Source organism: Neolamprologus brichardi, chromosome 7 (genome assembly GCF_056152115.1).
Source record: "Neolamprologus brichardi isolate AB-2024 chromosome 7, ASM5615211v1, whole genome shotgun sequence".
NCBI lineage: Eukaryota > Metazoa > Chordata > Actinopteri > Cichliformes > Cichlidae > Neolamprologus > Neolamprologus brichardi.
In genome coordinates, this window is record NC_142110.1 from 4,235,305 (window position 1) to 4,254,180 (window position 18,876).

General features: G+C 45.9%; 1 protein-coding gene across 1 annotated transcript; it reads right to left on the reverse strand.

The window, feature by feature from the left end:
- Positions 1-1,417: 1,417 nt before the first annotated feature.
- On the reverse strand, positions 1,418-17,426 carry tshz3a (teashirt zinc finger homeobox 3a). The gene is made up of 2 exons (XM_006795752.3): positions 17,043-17,426; positions 1,418-5,609 (listed from the first exon to the last, which is right to left on the reverse strand). Exons 1-2 carry the CDS (start codon positions 17,080-17,082, stop codon positions 2,299-2,301), a joined length of 3,351 nt encoding a protein of 1,116 aa, XP_006795815.2. The 5' UTR covers positions 17,083-17,426; the 3' UTR covers positions 1,418-2,298.
- Between the last annotated feature and the right edge of the window lie 1,450 nt (positions 17,427-18,876).

Consider the following 18,876-nt stretch of genomic DNA (forward strand, 5'->3'; position numbering starts at 1 on the left):
ATGTCCCCAACCATCCTCACCCCAAGTCCATCACTAAGCCCAAAGCGTTATCAACACATACAGTGGCGGAAAAAAATTGATCACGTCTGAGAGGTAATTTTATATCTGCGAGGACTCGGTGGGCTCTGGAAACTCACAAGATATTCAATAAGGGCGCTCAGCCTTTTTCATTTGCATTATCAATGGCTACCGGCCCGAATCCCATCTTTCAATTATCATCCTTTGTTAAGGGCTTTATTCTGCTTGTCAGATGTGAGTCATCGCTGGGTTCTCCCACAACGTTTCACCAATGTATCCTAAACGTCGGAGGGCTGGGAGCAAGTCTGAGGCGGTAATGAGTTTGTGTGAGAAGACGGGGTCAGGACACAGTGTGTGTGTGTTAATTAATCTGTTCCCGGGTGGGAGGAACTGAAGCGAGATGATGAGATTTAAGAGAGTAAATGGGTGTGCTGCACTCGAGCTGTCCTCTGCTGAGTGAACGAGCAGGGTTAGAGGCTGGGCAAATGGCCGTCGTCATAGTAACCATATAACTTCCCCAGCCCTGAGTCACTTAGTCAGTCAGTCATGACAAGCAAAGGTGGGAACATCAAACACAAAGAACATGATGTCCCCGGGCGTCTTCGAGTGAGGCTAAGGTAGCTGGTCAAAAATTGAAAGAGTAAATATGACCGTTCGAGTGTGTGTGCGTGTACGCCTCCATCACGCCTGCTGAAAAATATTAAAAAAAACAAAAAAAACACTCATTATATGGCACTGAGCCTGAATTGTGACTACTCGGATAGCATCAACACCTGCCAGTAATATTGTTAGATCCAAAAGCCTGCTTTGAGGGAATAGCACCTGTCTGTGCATTCTGCACCACTGTCAACTTGTCTCAGTGTGCGTATATAGGATCTGCTTTATTTTTTTCAAGGGACAGTCTTGGAGTCCAGGTGTGTGCCAGATCTGCTGTCTATGCCCAGGGCTCCTGATGGCATCCAAGCCCCCGTGGTAATCAGCCCACTCTGCCTGCTGTTGCAGCTCGCCTGCCTCCTCCTCCTCCTCCAGTGGCTCGTTTCAGAAACATCTGGTGGTTTACATGCAGCACACACCACCTGCCAGACGCCTTGCAGGCAGTGGCACCGCTTGCACCTCTACAGTCCGCTCCACAACAACGCAACAACATAGAAATCACCGCAAACAACTTGACAAATTGTGGTTGTGGAGACAACTGCACTGGAAAATGTTGAGTTTTAAAGTTCTGTTTAGTGCATCTGCAGATGTAGCCTGGCGAGCAGCTGATTTGTAAAGGCTTACTCAAAGTGGGACAAAAAAGGGGAGGGCTGAGGTTCTCTTTTTTCGGCAACATTCGCCCAATGCTGTGATGTTTGTCTTCATTTAAATCCACCCCGATCAACAAATATAAAAGAACACAATGTATTTTTGCAGCAATTAATTTGATTTAATCATAGAAGCACAAGGCATTAACATATCTGTATTGGTTTTTTTTTTTTATCAAATAACATTTATAAAACTATTGTGCAAAACAGTGTCCTTTTTAATCTTCTTCAAAGGCTCTGCACCAGTGGATAGTCATAGTCCTCTTAAATTAGGAAATATAACAAGTATGCATAATTTAAACAGCAAATCATAAGCTTACACACTATATGTACATTTTTACACAGACCTGGATTTTAGTGCCCCTTAATCAGTGATAAAGAACAAGGCAGCTTTTACAATCAGCAAAAAACAAGACCGCACAGAGAAAACTATAAAACAAGCAATGAACTTCTGCTGTTTGGCAGATTCTTTAAAGGAGCTTTCCCAGGCATTTGGCTGTTTTAATGTGTTGATGACCAGTTTGGAAGGGCATTTTAAAATCTAGACAGGATAGGACTGTACAAATGTAACAGTAAAACATGCAGTCTACCAGCAAATCGAAAGCAAACTCACAAAAATACAAAATAAATACAATAAAATTAGTACATTTCAAGTCAATAGTTGACTCTCGAGTCAAAAGATTCACCGAAATAATCGTGAAACAATCCGTCCCACAAACGTGAACACGGACTGAGGGAGCTGAATAGCTTTGACCTACGGTATATTTTAAAGTGAAATAAATGTCTTTTGAAATACAGAGAAATCAGAAATGTGTATAGGCTGAATAGATGTAAACACCTTGTGCTGAAATTTTTAACAGTAGTTCATGGCAACTTTGTGCATTACCACACTTTTCGAATATTTTGTTTTTCATTTTATCTTTTTTAACAGTCTGTCATTCTACATATGTTTTACAGTATTTCTACTGCTAAGAGGGCTTTAACATTTCTCCGTCTCACACACGTATAGCAGATGGTCCTCTGGAGACTTCCCGTGGCTCTTGCTGAGGTGAAGCTTGATGGCATGCTTAGTGGCAAACTTACGGACACAGAGCTGGCAGCGATAAACTCCCCCGTTACTACTGCAGTCATCTTGCGACTGTGGAGGAAGAAAGGACTCCAGGGGCGCTACTTTCTCAGTCTGAGAGTCCCTGACAGTCTGTTTGGGAGACAGTTTGGCCAGGTCCCTGATTCTGAACCCCAAGTGGGCTTCCAGGTGGCATACGTAAGCTGCTGGGGTTCGAATCTGCGAGGCACAGTCACTGCAGAAGAATATAGGTTGACCGGAATCTAGGTTCTTCAGGAACTTCGTTCTGCCCGTTCTCCGTAGCTGGTACTTCACGTTGGCCAGCCAGTGGCTGATGGTGGTCATGGAGAGACCCGTGAAACGAGATATGTGCATTCGTTCTTGTGGGCTGAGGTCATTAATGATATATTTCCCCTCTGACGTCTGCCTCAAGCTCGAGGCAAACTGGGCCTGCAGAAGAAGGAGGTGCTGTGGGTTCCAGTTGGAGTGACGACCCTTTCGTTTGTGGCCATGCAGGGACACGTCGTCATCGTCGTGGGTAGAGCCCACAACTTCAGTTTTATCCGTCACACGTGGGCGTGACGCCGACTTTGTGACATGGTGGGACTGTGTAAGGTTTCTCAGCATGTCTGAGATATCCGACAATGCATTTTCGTGTAGGGGGCTGCTGGATGTGTATGGAGAGACCACCGTTAGCTTTGCAGGAGTAACGAGAGAGATGGGAGAGACTGAGGATGCCGTGGATGAGGGCGTTAGAGGAGCTGAGTTTACAGAGTCCCCTCGATCGCTTTTCCCTTTTGTAAGGTCCATGGGTTGGTCATCATTTGGCTGGCAAAAGCTATTGTTATTAGCTACACTTTGCTTTTTGGTCTGTGATGGAGGAGCAGCCACAGCGGCCTTCTCAGCCATGCTCTGGCTGAGCCTAGAGAGGAGACTCAAGGGATCTTGGTTTGGCAAAGAGGGCTTGGCTGCTTTCCCCAAGTGAATGTTCATTACTGACTGAAGAGCACTTAGAGGGTTGACAAAGGGCTGCTCTGGAGGAGTGTGACCAGTGATAATGGCGGTGCTGCATCTCAGTGCAGAGGCGAGCGGGGATTTCACTGCTGCTTCTCTCTTGGGTTCGGTTGCTGGAGATGTTCTGTCACCATGGCTTCCCCTGTCGCTATTGGTTGGGGTAACTTCCCTCCATTCCCGAGGCGAGTCTGCCTCCCCTCCCTTGTGGGATTCTCCAGCCTCGCTGCTGCAGGGGGAGAATTGGTTCTCCCTCTTTGGAGATAACTGCTTAACTCTTTGTTCTACTTTTGCTACTTTCTCAGTCACTTTTTTCACTAAGTCTTCCATTGCCTGAAAGTTGTTGCTGGGAAAAAGTGATGACTGACTAAGTGGTGGGGAAATGAGGGGCTGGTTCTTGGCAAGGGAGGACGGCGCTCCATCGCCTCCGTTGAACAAGAACTTCATTTGTGAATTCTTTTCCATGCTTCCTTGCTTAAGGGCACTGGGGAACTGGTAGGCAGCATGGATGCTAGGATAGCCTCCCCAGCTTGGATTGCCACTCTGTGCCTTATTGATGGCTGATGTCACAGTGTTTTCCAGTGATTTCAGAATATCCAATCCCCCTTTAGGGCTTTCCTTCAGGTCCTCTTCGGTAAGGTAGTTATATTTCGAAATGTCGTATTTTTCCTCCCTCTCAGTATCTTCCTCCTTACTAACAGTAACTGCAACTTGCTTTTCATTTCCTATTGCCTCCTGCTTAGTGCATTCCTCCTCAACTTCCTCTTTCTTGATCTCTTTGAGGGGAGGGGAGGTGGCCGGGGGAGTTGTGGTAAGTTGAGTTTGAAGAGGCGGAGGGGAGAAGGTAGAGGGTGCAAGAGGTACAGACTGGACCCTCTGTTCTGTAGGTGTGGTAACTCTCCCGGGATTGGGGGAGGTAGCCTCGGGAAGTGTTTTGATTCTCTTTCCCACAGAGCTGGTCACCCTCAGGAAGTGTCCTGTCACCATCATGTGGGTCCTCAGCTCTTGGAGTGTATTATGGGAACTCCCACACTCCATGCACTTGAGGATCTGAAATTTGTTGGATTCAAATTGCCAAGCATAGCTAGCACCATTCTGGTGTCCATAGCGGTTATTTGGGGGCGTGTATGGGCTGGAGGAAGGTTTCTGTAAGGATTCACTAAGTTCGCCTTGTAGGTGTTTAGCTTTAGGGGTTCCTTCTCTAGAGCGCGGTGTAGCACTGAGGTCTAACCCCACAAGCCCCCGCTTCTTTGAAGACATGATTTTGGCTGCCACAGGGGCCATGGGCTCCTTCAAAGGCACTTTCTGGTAGTGTTTGGTCTTGATCATGTGGACACTGAGGTCCTGGAGGGATTCAAAGGAATGGCCACAATACATGCATTTCAAAACTTTCTGGGCATCCTCTTTTCCCTCCATCTCCAACAGGGACCGCTTACGTGGTTTAGACCAGCGCTTTGCGCCACTGCCTGCCTTGTCCTGGTTGTCATCGCGGTAGTGGCCTGTATCATTCATGTGAACTGTCAGCTCCACCAGAGTGTCATAAGCAGCACTACAGCCCTTACAACGGAATTTACTGGCCCCAGTAAAGATTGAGCCAAACAGCTTTGGGTTTTGCCTGTGGAGTTGGACTGTACTAAAGAGGCTGGGCTCTGACTGGGCGGGGTGGCGGCTCTGTGGAGGATGCTGCTGTAGTGTCTTTGCCACTGCAGTTTGGTGCCAGTCATAGCTACCACTGCTACAGCTACTACTGCTACTGGTGCTGTTACTGCGAGCTGGTTTCTCTGCAGAAGTCGAAGACTGCGCCGGTAGAGGGGTGGAGTTAAAATTTAGTGGTGACCACAAGGGGCTGGTGAGAAAGCTGGAGTAGATAGCCTTCATTTGTTCTAACGTGTCCACGCCTATGGGAGGCGTCTTGCTGTCAGCATTTATAGATGCTGTGACGACGCTCCCCTCAACTTTTCTGGAGGGGCTCTCGAAGTCTGAAAGACGGTCACTAGTCTCACTCACATGTGACTCACTGTCCATCTCTTGTCCTGAGAGCTCTGTGGTCTCAGCTGATTCCTGGTCACATGGCTGCTCCTTGGCAGTCTCTACACTTTGCTCCACGAACTCATCTTTCATGGGAAGGTCGTCCTGAGGGGTTGAGGGCAGGTCGTCCGCTTCTGCTTCCTCATCCTCCGCATGGTGCTCTGTCAGCTCGTCGGGAGAATAAGCTGCGAGGAGAACCAAGACAAAGAGAGAAGGAAAGAGATGAGTTAAATTGCAGGGAGTGAACACGCTATGTTAGAATAACTGGAGAAAAAGTTTCCCTGCTATGTGTGCCCGAGGACTCCCAGGGATAAATGAGCCATCTGTGTGGGAGCCTTTAAAGCTGAGCTGAGAAATTACAGTCATCCCATTTCACCTCATCAACCGTTGAGGTGTTATTTTCCTCTAGGCGAGCCTGTATTTATATACTACCCCAGCCACACGGAACTTATGCCTCCCCTCTTTTCACTCCTTCTATTGGAGGAAAACAAAAAAGAAATATCTTGGCAAAAACATAATGCACCATTTTATTTATCTCAGGGCGCAACAGCTTGAAATGAAAACTAAATCTGAAATTAATGAAGCCCAATCTCACTGTGGCATTCTCCTCTGGGGTAATAAATGAGTTGGATCAACCTCCATCTGTCAGTTAATATGTCTGACGCCTCTTCATCTGCCTCTTCTCTGATTACACACACATACATACTGACACACACACACGCACACAGGCAAAGAGCATGTCTTCAAGAATTTCAAGAAAGGGATGTCAAAATTTTGTTGATGAAATGCAGATATGTTGAATAGACACCACACAGTTTCATCTGCACTGAAGTAAGTTCACTAGTTTTTTTGATACGACAGATAATCACTATTCAAACTACACACCTAAAGACCCAAAGAGTGTTAAATATCACATATAAGACATTTTTAAACAGACAAAGAATTCTATAATTAAAATCAAAGGAAGCGGGGATAAAGAGAACGAGGCGAGACTGAGGACGGCTGACACGATGGCGATACATAAGTGACCTGTCACTTTGCATGGTGGCGTCTACAGCTCACGCAGAGACCGATGAGTCTACGCGCGTTGGTGTGTGTGCACCGCATCCCCCATCCCTCCACACACACAACCACTATGTCTTGTGATGACGAGCCTACCCACCTAGCGCCCACTCGCCCAGCACACGCCCCCTTTTCCGCAGTGTCACCGAGCCCCCTGCTCCCTCGCTTCCTGACCACCTCACTCACAAAACCACTCAACTTAAGGAAAAACAAATACTCTCAGAAAATAGTGGATGGCCTGTGGACAGGTCTGAGGCCATTTGGACAATGTTGTAAACCAAGACAAATACTACGGCAAGAACCTTTAGGTATAGGCTAAACGGTTTGAGCACTCACGCACAGTCGAGTCTATGTGTGCGGACACAAACAGATACACACACACGAGCGCTGTGACTAAATCCTTCATTCCCCCCCACCTCCCCATGCACTCACATCCAGTCTAAACAAAAATGTCATAGCTGAAATAACTCTCATTTCCAGTGCTAACAGCCAATCTCTAGGCAGCCATGCGGCTGGCGCTGGTCTGATTTGGGCCCTGGGGGCACAGTCAGCAGGCAGCCCAACTGAGAGGCCAGCCTAATGGAGACCTGGCAGGTGCGGCCCACTCTTCGTCCTCCCGGAGATTTGGTTTGTCACTGGGTATCCATTACCTGCCATTCTCCGCTGATAGGCCCCGACAGCCCTGATCAAAAGATGTCGTTGGGCCCCAGTCCGCTTGGCAGTCAGTGGCATGTCGCTTGTAAAAAGGGCCAAGCAGGGTGTAAATAAAATGACATGATCACTTCCCCGGCCCCTCATGTTCTGGACACAATTATGATAATGTGGACGTTGAAGGGGAGGGAGGGGTCTGGGAGGCTGGTGAAGTGGGCGAGGAGGTAAATTGCTCACCCTCAGGAAAACATGCAAGAGAGATATCTCTGTACAACCAGTGCTGAAGTGACTTCCACATCTTTTCTTTTGCTTTTGTAAGGTCATGTCTGATTCTAATTTAAACGACTAAAACCAGAATGAGGTAGTTACCACATTTGTGTGTCGACTAGCTGCATCTCTCGACTGAATCGTCACGTCGTCTTTCTCATCCTTCAACACAAAAGCATTCCCAGCATTTCTTCGCTTTGTCTGCATATTTCAACAAACTGTTGCTTGAATAAATTCTATATCTACATCCCGCCATTGCATTCGTAAGCTTTGCCGGGTCCCTGTCTATTTCTTAACCTGGTAGTAAATGTTTTACATTTTGTACTAACAGAGCTCCAGTCCTATGGTTTATTGTTCATTTGTCATTAAGCCTAGAAAGCACTGAAAGGGGGAGTGAAGTCCAAAAGGACCGGCTATAAAAACCTATAGAGTCAAACCATGCTCCCAGGCAATTTAAAATGCAAAACAAAAACCATTATGTCTGAGCACTATCTGTTAATTTAATCCCCAATGACTGATAATCCATCACACAGGGCGACAACCACATCCAATTATTCTCCCTGCCTTGACTGACAACAGAGGTGATTTATCAAGCTAATAAAAGGTGATGGGAGTATAGAGGCTCCCTTAGAATAAATTATGAATATTATGAATACAACAATACTCCTGGATGCAGTCTTAACTAATATCTGAGCATATGGTGTAAGACCAATGTATGAATTTTCCTAGTGTGTGCGTTGGTGTGAGAAGTAGAGGGAAAAAAAAAAAGGAGATTGCGTGTGTGTTCATGTAATGATAAACTGAGCTGAAGCCATGTGGGGGAAAGACAAGAATCATTAGGTTCTATGAATGATTCCTTTAGGGAGGGGAAATGGGGTGGAGGGGTTAAGAGGGGTAGGAGGTGCACATTCACACACTCAACATCTCAGTCACAGCTCGCACAGAAATAGCAATAACGACTTCGCACAAACACACAAACTGCAGAAAATCTAACTCTCGCGAGCCGAAACACACGTTTCACCTGATGTAAAGATGCACAACCTCAAATACGCTCGCGCATAATTACAAACACAGCTACTCAGTCGGTTATGACACCCCCCCCTTCCTCAACAAACACAAACACACACTTGTACACGCATGTAGATGCAAGCGATGAGGAAAGACAGTGACATCTTGGCATGCAGGAGGCATTCCTGTGGAGTATCATTTTCATAAACATAAGGGCCGCAGACGAGGAGGGAGAGATCATCTGATAGAAATACTGCAGTGCTGCTCTGACGATCAGGAACAACAGAGAGGGCAGGGACAGGGGGGTGATTAAGCAGGAAGGTGCTGTGGCTGCCTCTAAAGCTGAGGCTTTAAGTGTCGCTTTCTGTCTGTCTCTTTCCTTCTGTCTTTGGGTTTTTTCTCCTCAAGTGCAGTTGAAAACATTGTTTTTGTATGCATAAGGAAAATACGGCGTGTGTTCCTGAAAACCAAAAACTATGTCATTTTACATTTGCAAAAGGGAGAAACACTCAGTAGCCTGCGTAATTACGTATTTATTAGCAAATGTAAATTTGCAGAACGCACATATAGGTTTTCATCGAGCTACAAATTCTTCTAGACCCCTTTCTTAAGTTGCCCCCTTGATGACCAAAGGGAGTGTCTGTGATCTGGTTTTCACAGCTGGGGAAACAGTCTGGGAGCCGGATCACACCCAACACGAGCAGGGTAAACAGGATGTGTCATTAAAATCTCTACCTGTGTCTGACCCTTATACTCAAATGACTGCCTCGTCAAGAACACAACCTTGCTAGAGGCATCGTAGGAGAGTCCTTTACGCGGTCGTCACGAGCACGATATTTTATTTGTCGGGTTTTTCCGCACTAAAACAGGACGCCGCCTGTATAACAGATGGCTGTAAATTGCAGAACAAAAGCACCGCATCTTCATTTCTTTTTCTAAAATTATTGTGCAAAACTACTGCTATTAGTGACAATCTGTAAAATGTTTTTAGCTACGCCACAAACTAATGTATTGAGTGTAAATCCAGCGTGCACATTATATAGAATTACTTAGACAGAAAAGAGAAGTAAGACATAATCTTTACATTCTTGGGGAAATAAAATGGAAATTAATACTGCCGAAGGAGCATTGTCTGTGTTTTATGGTTAGATCACCTTCAGTGCACAAAGACACAACCGGGATCCAGGGAGGGAGCAGGAAGCATGGTCTCTAATAGTTTACTGTAAAAGAAAAGTTCTGCAGTGGTAATCAAAAGGCTACAACAAAAGGCTAAAAGTAGCTTCAGACACAAGAAAGCGAAGCTCTGCAAGGAGAGGGTTAATCTGTATGAAAACACGGCGTGTGTCTCGACATGTGTACAATATTTTAGCTGGAACTTGACATCCTTAAACCAACACGAGCCCTCAGCGGGGGGCTCTTACCAACAGGAAAGCACATTAAAGAACAGGAAGTAACCTTCAAAAAACCCCTACAAACCACTGCTTCTTACTCAAGTTTCGCAGCGATCTAAACCTCTCTAATAGATTAGAATAATTTAGTCTAAAACAGCCCCATTCTGTCAAAATAGCAGCAGATCAGGAACATACCTAAAATGCCTTTCTCTTGTACACATTTGTCAAAGTAACACACTCAATCAAACTTAGTTCTCTTACTCTTTTCCCTTTGATCCTCACAAGCTGGCTGAAAGTCCCATGAGAAAAAAAACGAAACAGGTGATGTGTGATTATTTTAAAAATTAACAAGCTCTGACATAAGTCGCTTTTTCAGATATGACCGCAGAAGACTGTCTTGCGCTGCTCTCTTTTTGTAGGTTTTTTAATACATTGCTTTGCTGCCTCGTTGTGCTTATGCAAGCTATCGCGTTACAGGCAATCGTGGATGTCTTTGTCATTTTTTATTTGTGTGTGTTCTCTACCCCCTGATGGCATTGTGAATACATTGTGTCCGCCGATTGTAGTGGAGGATGTGTGATATGGGAGATGGGAAAAACAGAGAGATCATTCTGGCCCCAGGCAAAGCTTAGGGCTGAACCTTGTCAATGCACATGGTAAGAGGAGGGAGAGAGAAAGTGAATAGAGTCAACCCTCAGCTGCTTGTTGTGTTATAACTGGACTTCAAAGCTGCCAGCTGCAAATACAGACTTACAAGACCCGAAACTTCATCTAGTTTATCTAGAATGAGACAAACCTCAAGCACACAAAGTTTCTTACTATAACCTCCGTCTAATATTGAATACTATAAGTTAACCGAAGCCATAAAGTCCTATTTCAGAGCAATAGGTGATAAAATTTTACAGAAGCAAAAAAAAATACACACAAACTACTTCCACAGGCACGGAAATAAAAGGCAGTAATAAGGACTGAGGCTCCAGAGGAAGGTGATGTTCCAGTCTGATGTGCACATCAAGCCTGTCTCGTCTGATGATACGTAGTCAGTCAAACTTCCTTCAACTATTCCACATCTTCCCTCATTCTTTCCATCATTTTTTATATACGCCTTACTTGAGCAGCTCTCAAGCAAAGTTTCGTGAAGCAGAACTGCTGCTCATTCCTACATTCCTTGAACTGTTTAGGCCTCATATAACAACGTTGTTAAAAAGTCACTGGGCTGTGTGAATGGGGCAAAACAGAAAGACAGCAGCCTGAAAGCTGGACTAAAGCTCAAGTAAGGATATGAGCCAGCTTCAAATACTGGGACTATTTTAGTTTAGACTTTCTGACATTCTAGTTTGCGCAATCTGAAATACTTTCTAGTGGAGGCATGCATATGTGCACCTGAACCTGTAGCAAACATAAACATAATTATCTGTGAATGTAATTCCACGCACCAGGACTCGTGCCTATAAGTCGTTCATGTCGTTGCATTGCAAGACAGCATGCAGTAAACAGTTTGCAGTGGCTAGCTTAGTTAATCATTTTGATGTTCGTATTTATTTTCAGCTCCTAGTGTTTTCATAACTGGATTAAACTGGACTGGTCAAATCTGCCCTCGTTTTCTGTGCTACGTGAAGTAAGTTGTCACTCTCAAAGTGATATCATGCCGGTGCCACAGGAAGGGAGACAAGTATGTAGGGTTTTTTCTCATTACAAGTAGCTTGAGTGAAATATTTACACGACTGGACAGAAAAAACTGACTGACTGAGATCCAGTTGTTTTAGTCAAAATGAAGACCCGGAGAGTGCGAGCCTAAACCTAAAGGACAGCCTCTGGGGTTGCCTTTTTGTTTGTTTTTGACGTTAAAAGTCGAAACTTTGGGTCAGAGCACAAGGTGAAGGGTATAAAATCAGGACTGGGGAGTGGGATGACCGAACCCCTCTCAAAACACACAGCTGCTGCCGTGATCGCCTAGCAACGAGGAGGTGATGGACGCAGCCCGAAGATGGATGGCCACCATAAATCACAGGAGTGTGTAGGAGGAGGAGGTAGGACACAGAGAGAAGGCAACATGAAGAGGACAAAAACAAAAATGTGTTTTCTAGGTTTCTGCCGCAGCAGCACCAGCAGAGCTGGCTCCACTTTTCACGATTGTTGGGGAACGATGTGGGTCTGGGGACTCTTCTGGGCAAAACTAAATGGAAATTTCTGGGTAATCATTACACTGGGTTATAAAGGATCCAATGGATTGCTGTGTAAGGCATAATTGCAATAAACTCTATAGTGGCTTCTACCTGCCCTTTTACGTCTGGAGAGTTTTTTGCGATTCAACTAACTTTTTTAAAGATGATAAAAATGACAGACTGTGCCTTTCATAAAGCAACCCTTCAGGCAAGGCAATCTGGGTAGTGTAGTTGCGGGATAAACATCCCTGGGCTATCTGATTATGGCTTACTGCAGCGGCACTGGTGTCTAGTAACACTCAGAGAGAGCGCTCAGCCATCCATCACGCAGTGAGTGTCTGTCTAAGGCTTTCCACCCTGCTTCTTCTCGTCCTGGCTCTCCAGTTACAGCCATACACGGCCGGCCTAAATAATATTCTTCATGATAAATGGCACTATAAGCCTGGTATCCATCATTAATCTGATTTTTAAAGAAGCATCCATCTTGGAGAGAGCCTGTTAGGGCCACGGGAGAGCAGAGCGGCTCGGGTTCATTTAAAGGCCAGGCTGCTGCATGAGTGATACCTGTCAGCCCTGTTCATCAGGGAGCAGCACACACACTCACGCAGCATTAAACACTGGCGCCATATGGCCACATCTGCGCGCAGACACACACACACACACCTCTACAATGCCTCCGAGCGTCCTCGTTGTGCATATATTATGAGTAAACAACGCTAACACACTTGTCGGACTTGTATACTCACAAAGCATATTTCTCCCCTTCATTCGACATCCAGAGACGTGTCATGGAAGAACATTCTGTCACTCATCAAAACACAACTCGGTGTAACTCAATCCTCTCTGTCATCTCGAAAAAATCTCCCCTCCCAAACGCTTCTCCTTAAGGGTTTCAGGGAATCTCACTCGGCCCTGGAAAAACTCTCCCAAACTCACACACAAACAACTGTTTTTTTGTGCGAAACTCTGCTGACTTTACACCTCATACTACTTCTCTTTGTTTCTCTCGGTGCAATCTCTGTCTTGTTTTCCCCTCTTTCACTCTCTCTTTCCCTCTGCCCCCCTATCCACCTCCCTTCTCTGTGTGTCTGGTAAAGCCCGTTTGATAAATGACACACGTCAGCGTGTCAGAAGCGAAGGGTGGGTCAGTGATAAATGACTCTGTTGAAAAGGAAATCGGCTCTCTGGCATGGCTTGGCTATTCTCCTCCTGGATTGGGTTTCAGGACCCCTGAAGACCGGAGCAGCTCAGTTTCCCCGAAAACAGCACACATCCCCACCAGGCTCTAACGCTCTCTAACGCTCTCTACCTCTGGGAGGGGGTGGGAGGGTGGTGGGTTTGGAAGGATCCAGCCTGTCCCAATTGTCGCCACAGTGCAGCTGCATCTATCACAACAGCAGTGGGACTATTTTTACAAAGCCTCCGACTCGGTGCCCAGACAGCAGTCTCAGCTGAAAACCTCGGCTGAAAGCACACTGAAAGCTGAAAGGGAAGAGTGTACGGCTAACGGTTTTCTATTTGTGACACTACTACAGCACTTACACTCTTCTTTTGCTCTCAGAGCCCAACCCAATGGGTCGACGTCTGCCAAGTGCGTGTTAAAAAGGAGAGAAGGCCCATTTCAGCGCCCTCGCTCTTCTTCTCGTCATCCCGCCCCCCCTCTACCCCTCCACCACCAGCTCCTCCTCCCCTTCCTCCCCCTTCTGCCCTCGTTCTCTCTTCTCTTACACTATCTCTTTCAGTCACTTGCTGGCAGGGTGGCACTGTTATCATTACACAGGCAGGATTTATGGAGTCAAGGCCTATGGCAAAAACAAAAAGGCGTCTGTCAATACCTGTGGGAAACATTCTGTCAGCCTTCCTCCTCCTCCTTTCACTGGTGCTCGCAGCCTCATTAGGTATGCACTTATCAGACACATAGATCACAGACGTGACTCAACCTCACCGGAATCCAGCCACAGGACTTTCATTAGCAACGGGCCCGGCGAGGCCAAAACACTTGCCTTGCTCGCACCTGCAGACAACAGCAGCTGAGGAGACGCATTGTTGTTGAACCTCGCTAGCACTGCGTTCGTCGGTTGGACGATTAAGTCCAAACTCGCAGTCCCCTGCTGCTTTCAAAAGGGCGTGCTTTTCACACATAAACAACAGGAAGGCAGACTTATATAAAAGCGTACTTAATTTCACTGCTTTTACAACCCATTCGGAACATATGGGTGTGCGTCTGCAATGTGTGCTGTAAACGCTTGTATCTTCACTGGTGTCGACACTCTGTGTTTGTTGTTTCTTGGCTGGCACACGCACAACTGATTTGCTAAGAAAGAGGTGGGAAGAGAAGAAAAAGTGGAGACTTCTTAGGCCTGAAGGGTTCAGAGAATTACAACCTGACCGCAGCAGGTGGTTTGTAATTATCATTCCCGTCCATAGTATCAGTAAGTCCAACCACATACACATTCAAACCCAACAAATTCAAAGGTAGATGCTCACTTATTTAAGTGTATACTCACTCACCCGCTCGTAGACAAACATAAGTGATGGCCGCCAGTTTGGCAGCTGTAATCCTGACCCTGCAGAAAGAAGAAACTGTTGCTGTGGAGTCCTGTCCAATCAGACCGACTTCCCCACCCGTCTCCGTCTACATCACACCCTCTCTCAGACTAACTCTTACACATACGAGCAAAGCACAGCGTTTTGAGAACGAAAAGGGCAGGATGGATTCCGCTGTGGCGGCGTGACAACGCACCGACACGAGCTGCAAACAGCTGCGTCTTCGCCCTAATGTTGTAAAGCCCATGTCGACTTCCTGTTAAGTCGACGGAGCATTTCAACTTTCCGAAGCCATTGCAACAGCTTCGGGACCCTGAGCTGGTGGCAAATTCACGAAGGGCTCTGCATTTCCAAAGCCGGGAAAGTCTCGCTCTCTTATGTTTGCTCGCCTGTTTATGTGGCCAGCTGCCCTTGGCTGTTAAGAGCACTCAGACCTGACCCAGGTACGCAGGCCCATTTGTCACCTGCAGCAGAAAATTGAGTTACAGCACAACCAAAGGCGAGCGGCTCTGTGTAATATCAAGTTGATTACATCAAAGTGGTGGCAAACCTCATTGGGCTGGGCACCCCGAGCTTGTCATCTCCAATCACAGGGCCTGTCAGGACTCCATCAGCCTCACGGCTAATTGGACCAACGCTAATGAAGCAGGCAAAACAAGTTTTCTACTGTGGAGAGAGAAACCCTCTCAGACAGGAAAGAAAGAGAGGGAGAAGCCGAGAGTGTGTTTGAGAGACAATGAGAGAGAGCAAAGCAGGGTGGTGTGTGCGTGTATATGTGTGTGTGAGGTGGAGTGGGGGGGGTAGATTTTTCATGCAAGTCTCAAGGTTGCAGTGGGCTGACTCTCCCCCTAAGTCCCTAATCAAGGCCCATCATCTGTCATCCTTTTCTTTGCTCTCTCTATCACCATGCTCTGTGCTGCAATCAATTCATCATCACCCTTTGTGTGCCACTGAACAGTTGACAACTTTATAACTTGCAGCTGCACGGGTTGACTGACAGGGGTGGAAGGGGAGCACGAAAAAATGAAGAAATGAATAGATGAATGAATGAACAAAGAAGCCTGGTTTCAGGGAGAAAAAGTTGTTTTCTAAAAACACAAAACGATCTATATTACAGCCTTTTATTCCCTTTCGTCAACAGAGAAAACAGCAGAGTAGCAGGGAAGAGAGAGGAGAGGAGAGGAGGAGATGAAAAAAGAAAAACATCCTTCTCACTGATCTGAAATCAGAAAGCTTTCAGTCATTCTTTATGTGCTCCCCGCGGCCACTCTGAGCCAGTGAGCATGTACATTAGGCTGGGGCATTTTGATGAAATAAAAGCCCAGGCCAGCTTATGGCTAAACAGAATGGGAGCACTCACTCAGCTTGTCTCTGATTGACCATTAAAGCCATTGATGAATGGGCCTGTCAGGGGAGAGACAATTAAATCAAACATGAAACAAAGCCGTTGTGACGGCCCGGTCTGACAGAGCAAACCCATTCCTCCCCTCCATTACATAGCACACGGCTCCTTTTACAACCCCTAACCCACTCCTCCCGCCTCCTTCACCCACTGTATGTGTGTAACTGTGTCTGCCTATGTGTGTTCAAAGTGAAGAAGTGAGCATGTGCACATGGAAGTGTGATGTTCTCTGCTGGAAGTATGTGTCTGCTTGTGTGTGTGTGATGTCTCACTGTGAAACCACTTTGTCCCCCCCCCCCCCCTTCCTTCACTTTTTCGTGAGTCACTTGACCATCACGGTAATAGAAACTGTGTGTGTGTGTGAGAGAGAGAGAGAGAGCCAGTGTAAAAAAGTACACAGGGCCTTTCAAAGTGGTTTAAACGTGACGTCAGGGGCCTGCAGCACATGGTGGGAAGTGATTTTCTGATGCAAATCGGGAAGGATCAGATCAAAGCCGCATGACAGCCAATCAATCAACCGTCAAATCAGACATGGCAACTGTCGATTATGGCTCCTTCCAGCCCACGAAACCCCATTGTCTGCTCTCAAATTGTTTATCTTATCCCAAGAAAAGAAATACCTCAGAGGTAGAGCTTTTTTTCTTCGCTTGTGCAAATAAGTTAAGCGCTGTGATCAAATGCGCACAAAGCCCTTACGCTCTTATGGCACGCCTCGGGTACTCGTTAAGAAAACGCCGCTTATTTCCAGAGGTTTTACGCTTAAAGATCCAGTTTATATTACATCTCGATGCGGTAAACTATCATGGATTCAAGTTTGGGAAAAATAGGAAGCGAAAGTTTACAGCAGCCGACTCATCCGACCGGGGCACACCAGCCACTCTAAGCGAGAGCGAAAACGCAGAATGTTGAATATAAACTATACATCAGCTTTATGTTGGTAATAGTTTCTATTAGGTCTCACAAGAGTAGCCAAGAGTGACAAAGCGCATCGTTGGAGAGAGGGGAAAAAACCCCGAAGTGAAAACGGAAATGCGGTGACTGGAAAGTGAGCTTTACAAAACAAATGAACCGCAGCTTTGCCACCGTGAGCTTTATTTTACGCATATAGTATTTGGCTCCACATACCTGCTGCGCGCTTCGGCGCTTCTTGTTTCCTCCGTGGCATTGTTTTTTTAAATCTGTGGGGATTTCCGTGAGAAGTCTTCTTTTTATTTCATATAGCTGCCCCCTCGCCGTATCCGGGAAGATCCACCTCTACTCAAAAAAGATTCACGCCTTCGTGTAGTAGACTGCACAACATCGGGGAGTCCGATGAAAAGAAAAACTAAAAACCATCGTCACTGGAATAAGGGCATGCACTGAGAAGTCAGCGGGAAAATACATAAACAAGGTGAGGGAGCATATTTTTTGTTTTGGTGCGATCGCGTTAAGAATGTCAGCGGTGATAGCCAGCGTCCACCTCGGCTGCCTGGTCTGGCAACAGGCAAAGTTGAGGGATAAGAGAGATGATCGCGTCACTCACAGCAGGAGAATGGGCAAACCCACCGCTCCGTTAACTCTTTACTTCTCAGAGAGGGGCGGACACCACACACGAGTGTCCTCCTACCTCTGGTTTTCAGGCAAGTCAGAGGTTATTACACGCAGGCGGCTGATTATTACAAGCCACAAAACCACAGCTATCATAATGATTCCGGTAATACCGCTGGGCACGTCAGTCTAACGAATAATCACAGAGTGTAACGTTTATCACACGTGACTTTGCTTTATTTATTAAAAGAACACATTTCCCCCGTTGTTTACTTACGTAACTATAATTTTCTTGCCACAATGTTGCAGTGTATCTGTTACATTGTAATTCATTAATCTATGTGACATTTTAACTTTTGATCAAGTTCTTATGATTTGCTTTTTGATTCACCAGTGTGTGTGTGTGTGTGTGTGTGTGTGTGTGTGTGTGTGTGTAAATAATCTCCCACAATTCAATCTTGTACTTTTTCATACTTATGGATCACAGCTGGACAAAACCAAAATTACTAGTATATAAAAGTTTTGATTCCATGGTTTATATTCAATGTGGTTAAACCTGTTTATTTTGGCACGCCACAGAATAAATAAAAACTTACAGTGTATAAAATATGGGTGGGGACAAATTAATAACGCAGTACAATAAGTACGATTGTATGTACAGTGTCAACGAAGACAATATGTACAGTATGTATATACAATCAACTATATATACAGCAGGAGATGCAAATAGAGAGGACAATGGCTCTCAGAGGCCTTTATACTGCATATTGTAAGTCATTTTCATTGCAAGCTCACATAGTCAAAATATTTTATAACTGATGAACAAAATTTGTAAAACAACCGCCTGAAAATGCAAACATGCCCGATGCCTCAGCCACGATATTTTGATGTGAACAGTTAAAAATGTTAGCTTTCATCACAGTAAAAAAAAGTATTACTTCTCCCATATATCTGCATTAGGTAGAGATCAAAGCCAGTTCGAGGGAACAGCGTCATGTCTTAAGAGCCAAGGTAATGAGTTCTTTTTTTACACCACTTGTATCTTTCCTTTTTTCTCGAGCCAGCAGCATCTCTGCAGAGTGGGACGGTCCCAGGTCTCCCTCTGTGTCTCTGATGTGCGTTGACCCCTGCCAGCAAAAACGGCACATACAAATACCAAAACATACTGCATGCCGTGTGCTCAAAGCCACACACGCATTTTGCAGACACACAAATGCTAGCGAGTGTGCTCCCTCTTTGCCTTTCTGTCTGTCTGTCTCTCTCTCTCTCTCTCACACACACACACACACACACACACACACACACACACACACACACACACACACACACACACGTAAGCATCCTCGTTCAGAGAACAAGAATTAAAGCCCTCTCTGATGAGGACTGGCCTCTGTCTCTGCATCTCTAAGAGCACATAGGCTGGGTCCCTGTC

Bases quoted from the DNA above. Each gene is read 5' to 3' on its own strand.
- tshz3a (XM_006795752.3), bottom strand. From the start codon at position 17,082: ATGCCACGGAGGAAACAAGAAGCGCCGAAGCGCGCAGCAG. The intron at 5,610-17,042 runs GTATGTGGAGCC...TTCTCCTCGCAG, and splicing joins AGCGCCGAAGCGCGCAGCAG to CTTATTCTCCCGACGAGCTG.